This window comes from Epinephelus fuscoguttatus, linkage group LG19, assembly GCF_011397635.1.
Source record: "Epinephelus fuscoguttatus linkage group LG19, E.fuscoguttatus.final_Chr_v1".
Taxonomy (NCBI): Eukaryota; Metazoa; Chordata; class Actinopteri; order Perciformes; family Serranidae; genus Epinephelus; species Epinephelus fuscoguttatus.
Genome location: NC_064770.1, coordinates 23,978,887 through 23,999,636, shown reverse-complemented (window position 1 = coordinate 23,999,636; position 20,750 = coordinate 23,978,887). Strand labels below are relative to the sequence as shown.

Below are 20,750 nucleotides of genomic sequence, written 5' to 3'. Positions count from 1 at the left end.
TTTTGTAATGAGTGGACAATCAATTTCTGATTTGTAGTCCGATTTGTGTTACTGCTTGCCCATTTTTTGTATTTGTGGTGACCCCTAATGGTCAACTTGAATAAAACTTTCAGGATATATGCCTGGTACCTCTTAAAACATTGCTTGCAAAATTTGTGATGATTGGTCCAAACGTTGTGGAGTCATTTGCTGAGCCACGCCCCTTTTTGTCACAATTCAGTGGATATGGTGAAAAACTTCCAGCTCTGCAGAACACAGTGGTGATTAATTAGGATTTTCTTAAGTATGGAATGTGAAATGTCTTGAAATTTAGATTTAACATATTAAGTCACGCCCCCTAAAGCAGTAATTTGCAAATTTTGTGTATCGACTGAGATATGACCGTAGATGATCCAAACCAAGTTTTGTTCAACTATCTTTGGCTGATCATGAGATATAACCTTTTTGCATGTGTAGCGCCCCCTATCGGTTCATTTCAATCAAACTTTCACAATATGATTCAGATACTTCTGTCAACATTTTCTACAAGAAGCAATGAACGGGCCCTCGCACCTTCACGCAACTCGGGGGTGCTGGCAGGATGCAGGCGGTTAATTTCTATCAAAGTCAGACAGTACATAAAGGAAGCCTCCTTTGTATTGCACTGGCATATTTGCTGAGGAAACACAGGGCCCGGAGCTGTCGGGCCGTCTGGGTCCACAGAGTCCTGCAAACCCGGCAACTCCTCGGTGAATTTCACCGGCTCGTACAGCTCCAGGAGAGCCCAGACGTCCGTACCCAAATCCCGGTCTGCAATTGGCTGCTGCTTCGGCAGCGGCGCTGCTCATTTGCATAAAGTTCAGCTTCTCTCAACTTCTACTTAACGCTCTGGTCGCTGGCATCGCGCCGCTTGCTGCAGCCGACACCCCTGACACCCTTCGTAGCAAGCGTACATTGAAAATGAATGGCTGCCGGCCGCTTATGACGCTCATGACGCTTTTGGTGTGAATGCACAGTTAGAGTGTTACAGAGGCCTACCAAGTTTTACACATGCAGATCAAATCAGCTTCGGGGGCTGCTTTATTGAAATTTTCTAGGGGGCACTGTTGAGCCATCTTGGCACATCAAAGCACAAAAATCACATCAGACAACACAAATTGGGAACTCTGATGTGTGTACCACATTTGGTGAGTTTACAAGCATCCCTTGCCCCTTAAAAACAACTTTGTGTCTTATGGCGAATAAGGCAGCACCATGGTGACAGCGTTTGATGAAAACTCAAGAGTTTAATTTTTAAGTATCATCAAGTTCTTAGGACTTTTTATCAGCAAATTTGATGTACATCTGATTAAGCTGCTAGAAGAGGGACATCAAAGAATGAACTAAGTGACTTTCTGTTGCCAGTAGGTGGCGCTATGACGGTGATTCAAATTTCCTCTGTAGATGTGTTCAGGGCTGGACTGTCATCATATGTGTGAAGTTTTGGAAAGATATTCCCATGTGGAGTCAAGTTACAGCAACATTTATCATCACGGCGAAACATCAAAATTTGCCGCCATGCCATGGCCACACCCTTCGACGAAAACTCACAGTTTCCACAATAAAGCGTCATCAACGTCTTATGACTTTTTTGACCAAGTTTGAGGTGGATCTGGTCAACTTTGTAGAAGATAATCATCAAAGTCTAAAACATGACTTTCCTCTTGTCAGTTGGGGGCGCTATATTTATCACCAATTACTGACCTGTAGATGTGTTCAGGGCGGGATTGTCATTAATCTTGTGAAGTTTGGGTAGGATTGGTCAATGTAAACCGGAGTTATAAACTACTTCCTGTTTGCTTCCTGTTTCATGGCAAGGCTATTCAAGAGAAGGCTGAGACACGGGGTCAAACATGGGGGGATTGCACATGCGCAGTGTAACTTGAGCTGCGATGCTGGAGGGTGACAGCAGGGGCGCTAGATAAAAAGCGCAGGATCCGCTCAGTGCACTTGGTGCGTTCTGCTTGGACTTTTGGATGGCAGCTGCCTGAAGTTGTCAGAATTGCATCTCTGTCATTCTCACCCATTGTTGTCATTCTCGCATGCACATCCCCCTTATTCCACGGTCTCACGCCATCTACTGAGCCTTTGAGGAAGTGCAGACCAGATTTTACTGTGCATGTGCAATCCCCCCATGTTTGACCCTGTGTCTCAGCCTTCTCTTGAATAGTCTTGTTTCATGGCAAGTCCCTTAAGTCTGACGCCATCCCATGGTCACACGCATTGCAAAAAAAACCTCAAGATTTGAACAATCTTCTGGTCTGGTGTGGGACAGACCAAGGTTTGAAGTCGATTGGATTAAATCTCCAGGAGGAGATAAAAAATGTAGGACCCTGGAAATGGGCAAAAATGCACCAAAATTGCACAGTAAATTCAAAATGGCCGACTTCCTGTTGAGAACATTTCTGAACAGTAATAATAATAATAATAATAATAATAATAACAAAACAGTACAAAAACAAAACGGTTTCAGCTCGGGCTTGAACCCCTAAATACAAATGCAGCTATATTAACTACATAATCTTTTGTATGTTTCTGTCTCAGATAAATAACAATAGTTGAATGTTTGTGAATGTTCCTGCAGTGTTTTAGTAGCAAAAGTAGCGTTCAGAATGATGCACTTTTTTTCTTCATGAAAGATATGAGAATTATGGATGAAGATAAAGATTTGCGGCAAATTTGATTAATTATATGACAAATAGTAAAATGTGACAAACCATCAAGTTCCTCAGCTGCTCCAACATAACATTTTTCGCCCTCTGAAACATGATGTCCTTTGATTCTCGTACATGGTTCTCAATGGTGCTCCTCATGTTTTTCAGTGAGCCTTCTCCTCTAATTTTTGCTGCTTCTAAAATAAAACAATTAAATTACATCAATTACATTTTTCAGCACAATCACATTAAATGTAGGTATGTAGTAATATTGTGTCAGGTTGTATATGTCATGGTCTACTATCTTACCTCTGTAGCATTCTTTCATGTTTTCCTCAATTGTCTCCATCAGACTGTTGTAGATCATTTTCTTTTGCTCCCGGATGATTTTGTTGAGTTTTGTCTTCATTTTTTCTTCCTTAGAGAGACCACAAATTATAAAGATTCTTTATTCATTATTCAGGATTCCCATTAGTTGTTGCCACAGTAACAACAACTCTCCCAGGGATCCACACAAAATGCAAAAACAAGACAAGTCATTGAATGATCACATCATTGTATAGGTCAGGAGACATTATACAGGATGGTGACTATTAAACAGCATTATTGCATGCGTGCCTTGGGATGATCACGATAAACGGTCACTTTTATGGTCATGTTCACGGACAACAGTTCTCGTGAACATCCCTGCAGTCACCATGCCAACAGCAGGCTCTATCAAAACCTGTGCCATCTGTGTCATTGTGTTGTGTCATAAAACTGCACATTTTAGAGTGGCCTTTTACTGTGACCATCCCAAGGCACACCTGTGTAGTAATGATGCTGTTTAATCAGCATGTTGATATGCCTATGCCACACCTGTCGAGTGGATGCATTATCTTAGAAAAGAAGAAGTGCCCATTAAATCAGATTTGAACAAATTTGAGATATATATCTACTGAGTGCATAACAAGTCTTAGATCTTTAACTTAAACCTGTGGAAAATTGGGAGCAAAAACAGAAGTGTTGCATTTAACTTTGTTCATTGTATTTTTCAATGACAAGCAGTAAATTGTTTAAACTAATTGTCAGAGTAGGACCTGTTTTCCACCATGTGAGGGTGCACATATCTTTTGTTGACTTAGGTCCAAAATCTTCAGTATGTTGACATGGGGGGGATGTGACGGCTTTGCAGCAGCTGTTCATTTTTCATTGGGTCAGTTTTAACTGACATAAATATGCTTGCTATAAGACGGTACCATCGTCAACTTTTACCTCTGTCTTGAGAAATATCAGTTGCAGTTCGACATCTTTGTACTCTTGCCTCTCTCTCATCAGCCTCTCTGTTTCAAGTGAAAACGAGTTGATGATCCCGTTGAATGGTCCACATTTTGCTTCATTTCTGAAACATGTTAACAGTTTGAAATGACTGACAAGTTTGTGTTTTGATAATATAATTAGTATTAATGCATTATATTACATAATCTGTACAACTGTATGATGCAAAATTTATTAATTCTCCATAGATTGTAAAGAATAGCCAATACAGGGTTTTATGTCTTCATGAGGTCATTTCTTACGGGAAGGTCTTCTTGAATTCCTCATCAATGCTGTCAGTCAGGCACGAAGTTAGCGTCATATTGAGGTTTATTAGTTTTTTTTTCTTTGTTTGGTGACTGCCGCCATTCAGAACTACGCACTTCAGTATCCCATGAAAAGCGCTGCCCTTCATTCTCTGGAAAAATAAATAAATAAAACAGAAACATGTTAAAGATATAAATTCATATGTGATCCAAAATCAGTTGTGTTGATGTGATTCGGATTCAAATACGTACAGGATGTAACACCGACTTCAAGAGTCTTTCCCAGGAACTTTTGGATTTTTTAACCCCCTCAATGAGGCATCTTTCAAAGGTGTCATAAGTCTTCTGCATGGGCTGTCTAATTTTTTTAAGTTCCTGCTTCATCTTTTCTTTCAGCTCTCTGCACACACCTGTGTTTTTGTCAGCCTGAAATCAGATACAACACATTCAGTATTTAAAGCAGTGAAACTATACTGCTACCTGATTTGTTTTTCTTTGGGGACAATATTGATTATTTATTTATTCATGAAATTCTGTTTCTGTTGAGTAATGGCCACCCATTTTATCTCAACCAGTAAATCAGACCTTATCTTCTTAACTGAAACTTGGCTTAGAACTGCCGATTTAAGTGCATTTTCAGAATTATGTCCTCCTCCTCGTTACATGTTTTTAAACACCCCAAGGCTCAGTGGTAGGTGAGGTGGACCTGCAGTCGTCTACACAAAAGATTTAAACTGTACTCTCATCACAGTGGAGAAGCCTCCCAGCTTTGAAGCACTAATCTTGAGAATACATTTTGACATCCCTGTGTGTTGTATTGCCATCTATTGCCATCTATCGCCCTCCTGAACCCAATAGTAGTTTTTAATCACAATTCTCTGATTTTATCTCTGCAATTGTTTAGTTATGACTGCATTTTATTGGTTGGTGATTTTAACATTCATGTTGACCACCCTGATAATCATTTTACTTTTGCGTTTTTATCTAAATGTGAATACTTTAATTTAAAACAGCATGTAAAATCTCATGAGCAGGGCCACACACTTGATTTGGTTTCTACCCTGGGTTTAGACATAAACTCCCTCTGCTTGAGAGATTTTATTAAATGGTTTTATTTGACATAAACTGCATTTCTGTCACTCCTGGGTCTCAGCAAACTGTGTTCACTCAGATTCTACATAGCAACTCGGCTATAGACTTTGCCGCCATCTTCAGTGCTGATGAATGTATGACCCAGTGGAACAATGTAAATGATATGGTTATTTATTCTAACAGTATTTACTTGAGAACTTTAGATCAAATAGCCTTGTTGAAAGCTAGTTCATGTCATCCCTCAAACCCAAGGCCCTGGATAAATGAAAAAATTAGAAAACTAAAAAGAGAATGCAGAAGAGCCAAACGGCAATGGGAAACAACTAAACATCAAATCCATCGACTCCCATTGAGAGAGTTAATGTCATCATTTAACTCTCTGATAAAGACTGAGAGACTTGTTTATTTCAAGTTTTTCAAAAAGATTTTTGAAGTCATTGCCCCATGGCTTTTAAAATTTGTTCATAAATCTGTTTTGTCTGGCAAGGTCTCAGATTACTTCAAACAGGCCTGTATTCAGCCTCTCCTTAAGAAACTTCATTTAGATCCCACACTGCCCAGTAATCCCTGTCCAGTATGCAAATTACTGCTAATATGAAAAATTGATGAAAATGGTTGCTCAGAAACTTCTAGAAAGAGTAGAAGAAAACAACATATTTGATAAATTCCAATCTGGCTTCAGAAAGAACCACAGTATCGAAACTGCTCTACTTAGAGTAACAAATGGCATTTTAATGAGTGCAGACTCAGGAAACCATACCATTCTCATTTTACTGGACTTGACTGCAGCATTTGATACAGTTGATCACATGAATTTACTCAACAGACTCAGAAACTGGGCTGGTCTAAGTGCAACTGCTCTTAAGTGGTTTGCATCCTAGAAAGTTCAAAGTCATTGTTGACAACTTCAGTTCATCAACTGCTCTAATGTCATGTGATGTCCCACAGGGCTCAGTCCTTGGGCCTATTCTGTTTAGCTTGTATATTTTACCCCTTGGCCATGTCATTCACAATTTCATCTCTGTGTCATGCCACTGTTACGCTGATGATTCTAAGTGGTACATCTAATTTAGCCCTGGAAATCATCGCAATCTGGACTCTTTGCACTGCTGCCTTGCTGTCATTGAGGACTGGATGGCTTCCAACTTCCTACAGCTTAACAAAGATAAGACAGAGGTCCTGGTTATTGGTCATGACCACACCTCCAACAGTGTCACCCTCTACCTTGGATCACTAACAACTTGCACACAACACTCGCTAGAAACTTGGGAGTCATCTTTGATCCATACCTTAACTTCAATCAGCACATTAAGGGTGTTGGTTGAATTACACTGGCTCCCCATGCAGTACAGAATTCAGTTTAAGGTTCTATTAATTACTTTTTAAATCCCTCCATGGTCTGGCTCCGCCTTACATTTCAGAGCCCTTAACCCCCTATTCTGCTTCAGGATCCCTCAGATCAGAAAACCAAATGTAGTTAAAAGTCCCACAGTCCAGACTTATATCAAAGGGTGATCACACTTTAATTATTTTCGCACCAAATTTATCTCTCTCATTAAATCAGCTGACTCAGTTCCTTTGTTTAAAAAGTTGTTAAAGACCCACCTGCACAGACTCGCATTCATATAAAATTGTAAGATTTTAAAGGTGTTTATGTATGCTTATATTCACATATATACATGTTTGCTTATATGTGTGTTTATGGGGATGTGTGCATCTATGTACATATGCAAAGGCTGCATATGTAGCAGCTGAAGGCTCGGGCACCCAGGGTACTTGAGCAGAGGGTGTGGGAGGGGGTGTATTCCTGAAGGAGGTCACAGAGGTAAGTGGGGGCTAGATTGTGGAGAGCTTTGTAGGTGAGGAGAAGGTTTTTGTAGTGGATGCGGTGTTGTACAGGGAGTCAGTGAAGTTGGATGAGAACAGGGGTGATGTGGTCAGATGATTTGGTGCAGGTGGTGATCTGGGCGGCCGAGTTCTGAATGATTTGCAGTCTGCTGATGAGTTTGATGGGGAGGCCAGTGAGGAGGGCGTTGCAGTAGTCGATGTGGGATGTGACAAATGAGTGAACCAGGATTTCAGTGCTGGATTGGGACAGTGATGGGCAGAGTCTGGAGATGTTGTGGAGGGATGAAGAATGTAGTCTGGGTGATGTTTTGAATATGAGGCGCAAATGAGAGGGTGCTGTCCAGAATGGCGCCGAGGCTCTTGACTTGGGAGGAGAAGGGTACAGGGAATACGTCGATGATGATGGGTGGAGCTGGAGTGTGCTCTGACTTGGTGAGGGTGGATTTGGAGCCAATGAGCAGGGCCTCGGTTTTACTGCAGTTTAGCTTCAGGAAGTTCCTGCTCATCCAGCTCCAGATGTCTTCAAGACAGGTGGTGAGGGAGGTGGGAGGGATGGTAGTGGTGGGTTTGGAGGAGATGTAGACCTGTGTGTCGTCAGCGTAGCAGTGAAAATGGACCTCATGGTGACGGAGGATTGTGCCCAGGGGGAGGAGGTAGATGATGAAGAGACGTGGACCCAAGACTGACCCCTGGGGGACACCCAGTGAAACACCCGAACACCCAGACTTGTTGTTCCTTAATTGTACAAATTGTTGATGGTCAGTGAGCAGTGTTGGGGAAGTTACTTTTAAAAAGTAGTGTATGCTCGTTACTCGTTACTTCTTAAAAAAGTAATCCCTTGCTTTACTTAGTTACCCTCTATGAAAAGTAACTTTTTACGTTACTCGTTACTTTTACGTTACTTTTATGGTGCTTGACTTTGGGTAGAACCCCATCTCATTTCCTAAATGTGAAAAAATCCGAGTTTCCCACTGGTATTTACGACTTTGGTGATAAAATAAAGATTAAAGAGTGAGAGTTAATTTGTGTTAACTAGGCTACATGAATTTGTTACATGACAGATTACTACTACTAATAGCCTATTTGCCAGACCTGCTGCATCACTGAATGAGGAAAATATTAATATTCACAGACACTATCTTTGAACAAATAGTGTCATATTCATGAATAAATCATTTTCTGTTCTGTTATTACGTGTGTAACTGTGAGACTGTGTTTGTGTAACAGACTCATACTTTGCAGTAAGCTACAGACCTGCACGAATAAATTAATTCATTTTCTCTTCTGGTATGGTATGGTAGGTACTTTATTAACCCCTCGGGGGCAAATTTCAATGTCACAGCAGCAATTTAAAATACACAAAATAGGAGCTGCTGCAACAGGCTACCGTTCACACAGCGCCAGGAAGGTAGGCAGGTTATGATTGTTCTGTTTTCTGTTAACACAATGCTGCATTTTATTGATGTTTTGGGGGTCGTTTTGATTTCGTTTGAGGTTCCGGGGTCGTATGTTGCCCATGTCTGAGGTCTGACTAGCGAGGTTAACGTTACATTAAACAACACTTACCCAGCCATACAAGTGCAGTTCGCTGTCAGTATATAGTTGGTCGACTTGTTCAGAATCGCCCAGGTCTTGGGTCAGGTCAACTCTATTAGTTAACGTTACTGTTTTGTGTCCTTGTCGCTGGCTCGGCGGTACTTCGGTCCGTAGAGCACAAAAACCATCAGATAAATCCCGGTATTCAATATCTTGGACATGACCGCAAAGTACAAAATTATACACATCAAGGGATTTATATGCCTTGAGTTTTCATGCGTATAAACGCTGGGTTTCTCCACAAGATATAAAAAAATGTCCGGCCACTGTAGCTTAGGCCATTTCGTTGGGTCGGTGACCCACTGACCCGACATTAAGTACGGGTCAGGAAACCTCACTCCGTTGCTAACTGTTAGCTTACTACAATAAGTTAACCTGTCTTCGGTTGGCAAACCGTTAAAATAATCCGAGGAGGCGTGTGTATCTTCCATATTCCTCATACGATTCTTGATTTTGGCACTCCTGTCTGTACTGTTGACATGGCAACTGTCACAGTTCCTGCCTAGTGCGCAGCTGAGGCAGACAGGTAGTGTCACCGTCAAATCTGTCCCCGGGAAAAGTAACGTTGTAACTGACAAAGTAACTACGTTCCGTTACCATATTTTCAGTAGTAATGCGTTACACTACTTTTTACCCAATAAAAGTAGTTATGTTACACACAACACTGTCAGTGAGGTATGATGTGAACCAGGAGAGTGCAACACCAGTGATCCCAATGCCAGCCAGACAGTCCAGGAGTAGTGGGTGGGAGATGGTGTCGAATGCTGCGCTGAGGTCCAGGAGGATGAGAATATTGAGTAGTCCGGAGACGGCTGCACGGAGGAGGTCATTGGTGATTTTGACCAGGGCTGTTTCAGTGCTGTGTTTTGGACGGAAACTGGAAACCAGTGGTGATCATCCAGGGTGGATCATTTGAGGAAGTGCAAGATGAGGCTAGTTGTTGGTGAATGGTGTTGATTTTGGAGCTGAAGAAGTCCAGGAAGGCAGTGCACTGATCAGTGGAAATGTCTGGAGGGAGGGCTTTAGGAGGCTAAAGTAGGTGGCTGACTGTTGAGAAGAGGACTCTGTTGTTACCTGTACCAGAGTTGATGAGGTTGGAGTAGTATGAAGATTTAAGAGCTGATCGGGGTGGAAAGATCTGTGGTGTTGATGTGTTTGATGTTTCTAAAGGAGATGGTCCGTTGTTCTTTGGCTTTGTGTAATTGGGTGTGAATGTCAAAAAAGTACAGCTTTATGGTCAGAAATGGGGAAGTCGGTGACAGCAAGGTTTGTGGGAGTGATGTCAGTGCAGCAGATTAAGTCCAATATGTGACCTTTGTTATGGGTTGGGAGGTTGATATGTTGTGTGATGCTGAGACAGTCCAGGAGTAATGTGAGGTCATTTGCAAAGATACTGGATGGGTCGTCAATGTGGATGTTGAAATCGCCAAGGAAGATAACAGTGGGGGACATTGCACATACAGATGTTAGTAGTGATAAGAATTAATTGAGGAAAACAGTGTGAAACGGGCGTGTTGGTGAACCCAAATGCAGTACCAGGCTCGCAGGAATAGTTGGTAATGACTTTTATTAGCACCACAGCAAACAGGGAATGCAGCAGGCAGAATAAACACAGGATAAAGTTCGTTCTTCGGGCAAGTTGCCCTAACACAGTCTCTGAAGCACAGATAAGGGGAAGAGAAGCGGCTGGGCTCAGTCACGGAACCGAGGGGAAGCTCCAGAGCCCCCGGTTCCACACAGTTCAAAACTCTTTCACAGAGAGGAGAAGAGATGTAGCTTACGGCAGCCGAAGGTGGCGAGGCAGGCGCTCCGTAGGCTGAAACGCCGGCTGATCGAGCTGAGAAGCCGACGAGGAGTGAGCTGAGGCGAGGTCGGGAGCCGGTGTGGGGGTCGTAGCCAGACGAGCCGTCAGCGAAGGCAGAAGCACCGTTGAGGAGCAGGCAGGAGAGTTGACGAGGCCGGGCGGAGGAGTCGAGACCAGACGAGCAGGCAGAAACCAGAGACGCTGAAGCAAAGCACGAGGTCGGGGACAGAAGGCAGGTGAGTTTACCGGGAGGCAGACGAGGAGAGCAAGTCGGGGACAGGCAGAGTTGGCACCGGGAGATCAGGCAGGAGAAGAACGCTGGAGAGTCTCGCATAATGCAGAAGAACAATCTGGCAGTGAGTAAAGGTGCTGGAGTGGCTTATATGCAGGCCTGATTGCAATGACCTGCAGCTGTGAGGCAGGTGAGCAGAGTGGCCTGATGAAGTGGGCGTGGCTGGCAGGTAGAGTGGAGCAGAGGGAGGGAGAGTGGAAAACTACTGCAGCAGTGTTGCAGGAGAGGACTGAGAGACAGGGATTGTGACACAGTGGGGGGTTTTGGTGGTCTGTAGATGGTAACAATGATAGTGGGTTTGGGGCCTGTGAGTTTTACAGCTAAACATTCAAAAGAGGAGTGATGGGGGACAGTGACAGCAGTGACTTTGATGCTATCACGGTGAAGGAGAGTGAGGCCGCCCCCCCCCTCCCAGTAGCACGGGGTTTACTGATAAAAGAAAAACCCGGTGGGGCAGCCTCATTAAGCTGGGAGAAGTCATTTGGTTGTTGCCATGTCTCAGTGACGCATAAAATATCTAGGTTCCGTCCAGAGCCTCATTGGATATATCTTGATCGTTTGAGAATGTGGTGGTGTGCGAGCTAAGGTGGAGAAGTCCTGGAGAAGGTCCAGAGATGTAACATCTCCGTTACTGAGTAACGGAGCGGCAGAGTTGGCTCGTGAGAGTGAAAGACAGCGCGATCCAGATGAACAGTTTAAAAATCCACATGATGGGAGATCGGCAGCGGCGTAATCCAGCGGTACATACTCCAGGTGATTATGTTGAAGCCTCAGAACCAGGGCGGCTGAGGTGGAGGAGTGGAGTGCATTGGCTGTAGCTTCGCTGGAGACGGGGAAACCAGTTGGTCGGCGCCGGGGATTAGCAGTAGGCTAGCCCGCTGGCAGGCGGACACCATGTAGCGGGTAGGGGGTGTCCACTGCGTTGACAGCAATCCACGGGCACAGGTAAGGGCCCAGGAGAGCTGGCAGGGTGGCAGTGGCGAAGAGCTGTGCTTCATGGGGCACACCAGAACAGGCTATCCAGCCACAGAATGCAGAGAGGAGCCCTAGGAGTCCCGTACAGGTGAGCCCTTAACCGGCGGATCTAGCTTCTGGCTAACGAGTGGCGAGGCAGTAGCAGCAGACAGGTAGAGACTGTTGAACTGCTGTTTTAGTGTCGCAGAGTGTTAGATCGAACAAGCCGAATCTAACAGATGGATTTAGAGTCCAACATTTATACAAGACAACTTTCAATATATTGAGATTAAACAACAAAAATAGCAAAAACAGCGGAGGAGGCGCGGCAACAGCTTGCCAGCAGTCCCTCACCCCAGAAACTGATAGGGGCAAAATCTTAAATCCCCACTTTTCTATGCACGCTCTATGAAACAGGCCCCTGCCTCCAAAAATGCTGAACTGTCTTTGTTGTGATTGTTTCCATCTGACATCTCATACAGCTCGGGATAGATGGACACGGAAATGTTTAGAGATGTTGCAAGTAGAAGTGCTTGAAGTGGCCGCACAAAAGAGTCAGAGATGCTGGGTACAGCACCTTCATGTTCTCTCCTCATTGGGAACAACTGAATAGAGATGCTGCCACTCAGAAAAAAAACACTGTATGGACACTCAGCCTGACTTGATCTTACCCCTGCTCTACTTCTGGCCCCTTGAATCAGAGAGAGGATCCCATGAGCTCCTGACACATAGTTTAATGTCTCTGAGTGACAGTCATTGAGCTCTTGCAGGAATTCCTGAAGTCTGGGTATTTCTGTGAAAAAAAATCAGATTACATCTTACATACTTAAACTACATACTTAAATTCAAATGTCAAAATTCAATTAGTTATTTTTGTTTTAGTTAAAGTGGTGAAAGTAAACTAAAACAAAACGTGTGTTGGAGCATTTTCTGTTATCCACAGAGTGCTCATAGACAGTATGAGACGTCACCTACCAGTTTCCTCTGGCGTCAGACGTTTTTGCTTCAGAAACTCTTTGGAGCTCACTGTGAAGACTTTGAAACTTTCATCACTGAAATGTTTCTGAAAAAAAGGTTTGATTTCACATCAGGCTTGCAGTTGTAGAAAATTGTTGTGTTACATTTTCTGTTGGTCTATTAAACTCACCTTAAACTCCCTGAGTTTTCTGAACTCTTTGTTCACTTCTTCCTTGGCTTGTATGTTGTTTTGAAATATGAAAGCACGAACAGCATCTCTTGAACTGTAAGAAGATATTTTTATGAAGTGACACCTCATACAGTATCAAACCTGAAATTCCATTCCAGCTTGCACAGTGGTCTTCACTCATCTCAGGATAAAACACTTTTGTTACCAATAACTCTACCATTCACTGAAAAGGTAACAAAGTCTGTGATTTTCTACAAAATGTTTTGGTAAGCATTTCAGGGAAAAAGACAAAGTTTAGAGACTGCTATTTTAGTTAATTTAATTGTGTTGCGTTTACAAGTAGTTGTTGTTTCTACAGAAATTTCCTTGAAAGAACTCATTTTAAGCCAAGTAACTATTCGTTATTTATCTATCAACCTATTATTAGGAACTTTATGTTTTATATGTTAAACTGACTTCCAGCCTGCAGACAAATATCAAGTGTTTTTATATTCAGCAGACCTACCATGCACGGACTAGAAGACTGTCTAGGTTACACTATGAATTCAATTAACTAATTAATTAACTGGAAGTGATTCAAGTGAACAGTGTCTCAATTTCCCTATATTCGCACCAAATTATATATTACATATTTTTTATAAATTCCCAATAATTCATAGTTAGATATCAGTCCCTTCCAATTTTAGGAAGCTTTGGGCCTGGTAAAACATAGTGTTATGTTGGTTGCTAAGACTGAAAAGACAAACAAATGCAGAAACTCATTTCTTATTTGAGAACACTATTCCACATATTCTGCAAATGTAAAAAAAACATAAACACACACGCATATACAAAAACAACACAATAGAGCCACCATATGCCTCAATGTCTAATTAGAATGTTACATTAAACTTTTTACTTTTGGCACCTTAAATCACTTACCGATCATCCGTATCTCCAATATCATCAGACTTGGTGCAGATAAAGTGGATGCGCTGACACTCGCCACCATTTCCGATGAAGCTACAGGCACTTTCCAGGATGTCCCAGGCTTCAGTCTCTGTTGCTGCTCGATTAATTTCAGTCACAATCCACACAGTAGAGCAACTTCCAACAACCTGAAGGGACGTAATAACAAGTCAATAATGAATCATCAAATATCTGTGCTTTGTAAAAAGCACTGTTGAGTTTCCAGATAACAGAGTAAGACACGATAAACAGCACTACATGTGAATAAATTACCCCTTTCCACATCTTGTCTCTGCTCTTGTTGCGGTCCCCATTTCCAGGAAGATCCACAAGTGTGACATGCTGGAGAAGATCACTGTTAGGCACCCTCACAGTCACACACTTCACCAGGGGCCAATACCACCTCTTCACTTCTTTTCCTTCTCCATCGCTTGATTCACTTCTTGTGTATTTGACTAATTTTGCAGATAGCTCTTTAGCCTGCAATCAACAATACAATCAGATTAAGGCAACGTAAGGCGATTTCGTTTGTATGCACAAACTCATAATAGAATTACAAGAGGATAGGATAAAAAGGAGAGCAAGTGAGAGACATTATCTTTGAAAGTAGCATTCAGTGGTCCACAGATGATTTGTCATTTGTTAAAATATAAACTGGACATTGGCTTTTCCCTGGGTCTTGTCATCTGAGATGTTGACTGAGACCACATGTTCTTTGTTTCAAACAGCTATCTCTCCACAAGTGATAGAGCAGTCATTAAACTTGATTGGACAGTACTTTCACAGTGACACATGACTCTGTGATGTCACCAAGCAAACTTGTTCAAAGTTTTGCTCTCCTCACACTCTTGTCCCTGAACCATTGAAGGGTGCACTTGCTCCAAGACTCAGCAGCTCAGAAGCTTTTCTGAGCTGCTGAGCTCTTGCTCCTTAGACTCTTGCTCTCTTGCTCCTGGACCTCAGCTAAGGTACAACATAGACAGGAGGACCTGCTACGCCCTTCCCCTGTTTTCACACCCCTGTATGCCCACAGCAGGAGCAGAACCTGGAGACCAGAGAAGTCAGTGTGCCAAATACAAGGTTTGCAACTGACTTTCCAGTAACAAGGAGAACCAAGTTGAGTTAGCACCCCAATATCTAATTCTGCAAGGACACCGAGCGACCAGGCTCCTCGAATCTGCACCTTCAGAACAAGGACGCAGCAAAGACTGCTTCTGGAACCACAGCTCTTTCCAGCTTTCATCTGCCAGCTAACAAAAACAGCACACCATAAAGCGACTCTTCCCTCCATCCATTCTAGGATTGGTAATGTAACAACTGGGCATAACTTTAGTATGGTTGTACAGGCTAAGCAAGACTGTTTAATGTTGTCAATTGTGATTTAATGCTGTTAATTGAGTTATTCTTGTAATTGTTTGCTGTGGGGTTATTGGTTAGTTGGCTTCACCAAAGCTAAGTGATGTTAGTTTGCTAGTGCTTTTCCAAGACAGAGTCTTGCATGCAACTAATCATCCTCTGTACTATCGCAGTACCTTTACCACACAAATTGCATACACATACACACTCACACATTGAGGCCTCTAGTTTCCCGGCGCAGCGCAGGGTGGCGTAGGGTGGCAAACCCCGCGCAGAGCTAGTTTCAAGCAGCGCAACCCGAGGTGCGCTCAGTTTGGTAGTTTGGCAGACCGAGGTGCGCTAAGATGGGTGTGGCGGCGCAGCAGGGGGAGGTGTCGACAGATCCAGCTTGCCGCAGTGACAGCTTCGTGCCAAAAGGCTTCGCCGAAGGTGCGCTAAAAACTCACCAGCTGAAACCAGCCCTGCGTTCCAATACCCATACTACCATACTATTTAGTATGCCAGAAAAAGAATTAGTGTGTCCCAATACATAGTATGTCAGATGCAGTATGCCAAAAGCACCAGGATGTTCTACTACATCCGGTCATATTTCGCAGTATGCATGTCAGCATGCTTCTTTGGCCATTCTGACCCACAATCCTTTGCGCAGCGGAAGTTACGTCACACTGACTGAGCTGCGTGTACAACCAACGCCCACACTTCCTTTCATACATGGTTTATTTAATTTGAGATTCTAAGACACTACATATTAGGACTGCAATGATCTGATTATATACTGTCACATATCATACAGTTTTGCAAGAACACAGTTACAACATTCAACTTTATTGTGATTATAGTATAATCAATGTTAGGGTTCAACTATGACTACCAGTATAGGCAGTGTTGTAAGTGTGGTATAAATAATGAATGAATGAATATGACTAAATATGAATACACTATGGGCCAGGTATGAGCAGTATAGACTAGTAAATATATAAATACTAAAAGTCAAATACATATTAAGTAATGTAGTAAGAATGTGCAAGTATGTTACACTACAAATAAAAGTAATGTGAATGTAAGGCTGCTTCACGTGCAGACAGAATATAGTGCCAGCAGCTGCATAGCTGTGAATATATTTAACAACAAATATCTGCCAGCAACAGAGAGCTATGTGTGAAGGGGGTTAATATGCCTACTGGTGACTAGTTCAATAGACAGGTCACTAATAATAGGCTTGGAACTGTTTACGTGAACACGTCAGTTTATTAAAAACAGCAACATACATTACGACATAACAGCAACAGAGCTCTCCAGCACCTCCGACGGTGTGCACAACTCTGGCGAGCTTGACAAGAGGAGATTTGCTGCATCTCCGAAGTACAACAACATAAAATATTCAAATGTGACGCTATGGACAGCGGCGGAAGTGAGCAAGAGGGTCGGAGTTCAGGGAGCGATGTGATGGTGGATGTAGTGTGTCCCAGTAGCATGCATACTGCATGCATACTGCATGCATACTGCATACTACACTACATACTTTTTAAGGGCAGCTGCAGTACATACTAAAAGTATATAGTAGAAGTATGCGATTTGGAACGCAGGGCAGGTCTACTGTCAGCGCAGGGGGAGTGCAGCCGGTATAAGTTTGGCTAACCGGCGGACAGTGCGCACACGTCACCAAAACCTCACAGGCAGGTTTTCAGAATATCAGGCACATTAACAATGCAATAAACCACTATTCAATACAACTATCTGCAATCAGCACATAAATGTATCTCTATATCGACTGTCCCGTCACATCTGATGTCAAATCAAAGGGGATTGGCACCGTTTGGCACGTTTGGCACGCGTAATGGAAACCCAACCTGATTTGATTAACACAGCTGCAAACTAATGAGTTCACATCCCTCTCAGCCAGCCACAAACAGCCATAGCATCAGATAGGGAGTATATATTCAGCATCCATCATCTTAGAAAAGTCAAAAGAAAAGAAACAGAGTGAGACTGCAAGAGAGAAAGAGAGAGAGCGCGCGCACGAGAGAAACGCTGTCAACAAATTTAATGTGCCCCTGGCTTGCCCGGCTCCTCCTCCTCCTGACAAGATGATCTTCAGTTTTATGTTCTAAAAGTTTTTTTTTGTTTTTTTTTTAAACATACATTTGTACTCGTAGGGCTATAAGTTTACGTTTTTAGTTCACAGAAGCTGCTTATTGTTGTGTTTGTGTCAAAATAAAGTTCATCAAATTGATTTTGTGATTTACATGCCAAAATGATCACAATTCAATTGGGAAAGACAAGTTCATTTTACAGGTTATGCATCATCAGCCCGTGGAGGTCTGCTTGCAGTTCCGTATATTCGGACACTGCGAGCTTGGACCTCCCGGACCAAAACATCAGTTTCCTCCTGGGAGAAGTTTGGCCGTCTGACGCTGCTGCTCTCTTCTGCCATGGCGAATTGAGTACTCTCATTACGCCTTCGTGCGGTGCATTTAAGGGCAAGGAGAGGGGCTCATTTGATTGGTGTGATGTGAATCGGCTGTGTAAAACCCACTCCACGCCTTCTCTCCTCCCTCTTTCCGACTTGCGCAGGTAGGAGGGACGGAGGTGGGAAAGAGGAGTAGCTGCGCCAGGCGTACGGTGTGCCAAACTTGCAAAATCCGCCTGGCCACACCCAGTTTCGCCTTGCCCGGTCTGCAAAACTAGAGGCTTGAGTCTCTCTCTCTCTCTCTCTCTCTCTCTCTCTCTCTCTCTCTCTCGCTTTGCTTTCTTTGTGAATAAATGCATTTGGAATCACACCTGCTGTCTGTTTAATGTTACACAAGAGTGAATGAATGGTCATCCTCTGCTATGTCAAGAACTCCAAAATGCTTCGGGCTTTACTATTCATTTTGTTTATGGTTATTTAATATTAAAAATTCCAAATTGATAGTTTGTTGAACTTTATGAAACTGATATCATTAACTGGCTATCATTTTCCCTTAACGGGAATGGTTCCCCACAAGGTGGTTTATTTGTAAATTAGGTCACATTATTTGACATAATTAATAATAATTATCAATAATTATTAATTATTTCCGATAGCCATTTTGATACTATAATTGGAGATCTGTTACAAGGTCTGGTCTGTGTTAAGACTTAGATCCCAACTAAAGAAAAAAGATTAAATTAGTTACATAAATAGGCCTAGTAATAAATATGAAGTGGATTAATCATTTCTTCAGTGCTAATTGGTGGCTAACAGGTTCTTACATAGTGGAACTTAAAAACTGTCACAATTGCAAAACCTTTAGATTTAAAAAGCCAGATTTGGATAGACACAATCACCCCAGTTCTGTCTTTATTTAGCAAATCAATGATTTGTTCAATGCACTGACAGTGATTCAATGGGAAAATGTGAAAGAGAAATGTAGATTTGTGGTTTGTCAGCGTAAGTGCAAAAACTGACGTTAATTTGTAAAGACTTTAAAAATAGGAACCATCAATAGACTGAATAGAAGTGGGCCAAGTACTGATCCTTGTGGTACTCCACGGGTCCTGCTGGGAAGTTAAGTTGCTTATTGGGATTAAATAATTACTATTAGAAATATGGACTGGAGAATAATAACTTTTTTCGTTACCTACAAGTTCGAGATTACATAAGGAAATACTTAAAAGACTTTGGAACTGGAACGCAATCAAAAATAGATGATTGTCTGAAACTGTCACCAAATGAAAGTAAGTTGATTTCCCACATTTACAATACTCTTTTATCAATGAATTCTCCCTCTTCCAAAAAATTTCAAGTAGGAGTGGGAAGGAGAATTTGGTGAACTAATTTCAGATGATTTATGGGAAAAAAAGCCCTGAGAATATACATACTTGCTCAAATAATGCAAAACATTGTCTCATCCACTTTAAAATTATACACAGGTTTTACGATTCAAAGGAGAAACTACATAGCATAAACCCAGAGGTGTCGCCTATGTGTGACAAATGTCAATCTTCTGTGGCAACACTTGTACATAGATTTGCTCTATGTCCAAAGATACAATCTTTTTGGATTGATATCTGCAACATAATGTCTATGGTCATACACACCAGGATTAAGCCTGTGGGCTCTGCTCATTATTCTTGGGATATCTGAAATCTTCAGAAAGATAAACGTGACACAGCAACGTTTTCTCTCTTATTGCCTCATAACAGCAAAGAAACTAATTCTCATACTATGGAAGAACACATCTGTCCCTACCTCCAAGATGTGGCTAGAGGACTTAACTAATACACTCCATTTGGAAAGGCTAGGATTTGCCCTGAACGATAGGCTTCAACAATTTAATAAAATCTGGAAACTCCTCATATCTTATCTTGCAACTGTAACAAATGGTATCAAACCAAAAATTATTGCAACAACTTAAGAGATATAATTGAGCACAGGAATTTTTTTATCACAATGTTATAAGCCCCTATACACTCTAAACTTTCAAAGTTTAAAAAAGTGCATAACCCAAATACAACGTTTATTACAGATTTGTTCCTGGAAAAACTTGACACACAGCGCTGATCCTTAGCTGAGCTAAGGATCCCCTGTCCCCCTCCAAAAAAAGACAAAAGTCTTATCTTACTCACTGATTCAGATGTCAAAAGCTTTCTCTTGGATAGAAGAAATTCAGGAATTTCTTTAAAATACTTGTTATCTATGAGGTTTTCAAGGGATTTGTCTTTCCATTCTTCTCCATACAGCGCTGACAGCTTGTCAACAGTGTCCTGATCCTCGTCATCTTCCTGATCATCGTCTCGATTGGCGTTATCCCCAAGGAAATTTAACAAGGACCACAATTCATCTTTCCACTCCTTAAAATGAATTAATTTATTTCAGTGTAATTCAAATATCATGTGAAATAATCAGCAACTATGTTTTTGCAGCTAATTTTCAGTTTGCTTCAAGTGAACATAAATACAGTATTTTTAACTAATTTTACCTCTTTTGTAATGAACTCTATGTCTGCCTCATATCTTTGGTGTAGCATGTTAGCCTCCACTTTAATCATGACTGTGGTACATGCTTTGACCCTCCCATAAGGCAAGAGATTCTTCTCTCCAATGACAGCATTTATCAGAGAGCTCTTTCCAGCCCCGGTTTTACCAAAGACACCGATCAGCTCCCTCTTGTCGATCTCCAAATCACCAATTTTCTTCCTATTGTACAAGAGGTTGAACATGAGTTAATTGATTAATTTGGAAAATAAACAAACACTGAAAGAACATGTCACAATAGAAAAACATCTACAGTATAACCAGCCTAGTCAAACAGCTGTAATCAGTATTTTCATATTAATTAGTTTGAATGACTACTTGCATGTGAGAAGGGTCACCAAGAGGTGACACCACACAGAATTATTGCCAGACTTTGAGGTTCCCCTCTGCTTTACAGGGCTTTAGATTGTCTTTCACTTATTGGTTTCACTTTTTCACCATTCAAGGCAGACTGAAGTTCTGTAAGACCTGGGTTCAGTTT

At 42.0% G+C, this 20,750-nt stretch overlaps 1 protein-coding gene and 1 long non-coding RNA gene across 2 annotated transcripts in view; one reads left to right on the top strand and one right to left on the bottom strand.

Annotated features, from left to right (window-relative positions):
• LOC125880103 (uncharacterized) overlaps positions 1 to 20,750 on the top strand; it is a 148,233-nt gene that overhangs the window by 97,856 nt on the left and 29,627 nt on the right. The window lies entirely within an intron of this gene.
• Positions 1 to 20,750, bottom strand: part of LOC125880100 (nuclear GTPase SLIP-GC-like) — a 33,453-nt gene that overhangs the window by 2,582 nt on the left and 10,121 nt on the right. The window contains exons 8-19 of the mRNA XM_049562377.1: positions 20,215 to 20,431; positions 19,862 to 20,086; positions 14,189 to 14,395; positions 13,889 to 14,064; positions 12,968 to 13,055; positions 12,796 to 12,883; positions 12,492 to 12,613; positions 4,487 to 4,660; positions 4,232 to 4,386; positions 3,927 to 4,053; positions 2,982 to 3,090; positions 2,736 to 2,869 (exon numbers count right to left, since the gene is read on the bottom strand). Of these exons, the coding sequence (XP_049418334.1) occupies positions 2,736 to 2,869; positions 2,982 to 3,090; positions 3,927 to 4,053; positions 4,232 to 4,386; positions 4,487 to 4,660; positions 12,492 to 12,613; positions 12,796 to 12,883; positions 12,968 to 13,055; positions 13,889 to 14,064; positions 14,189 to 14,395; positions 19,862 to 20,086; positions 20,215 to 20,431 (1,822 nt within the window). The remainder of the gene's footprint in view (positions 1 to 2,735; positions 2,870 to 2,981; positions 3,091 to 3,926; positions 4,054 to 4,231; positions 4,387 to 4,486; positions 4,661 to 12,491; positions 12,614 to 12,795; positions 12,884 to 12,967; positions 13,056 to 13,888; positions 14,065 to 14,188; positions 14,396 to 19,861; positions 20,087 to 20,214; positions 20,432 to 20,750) is intronic.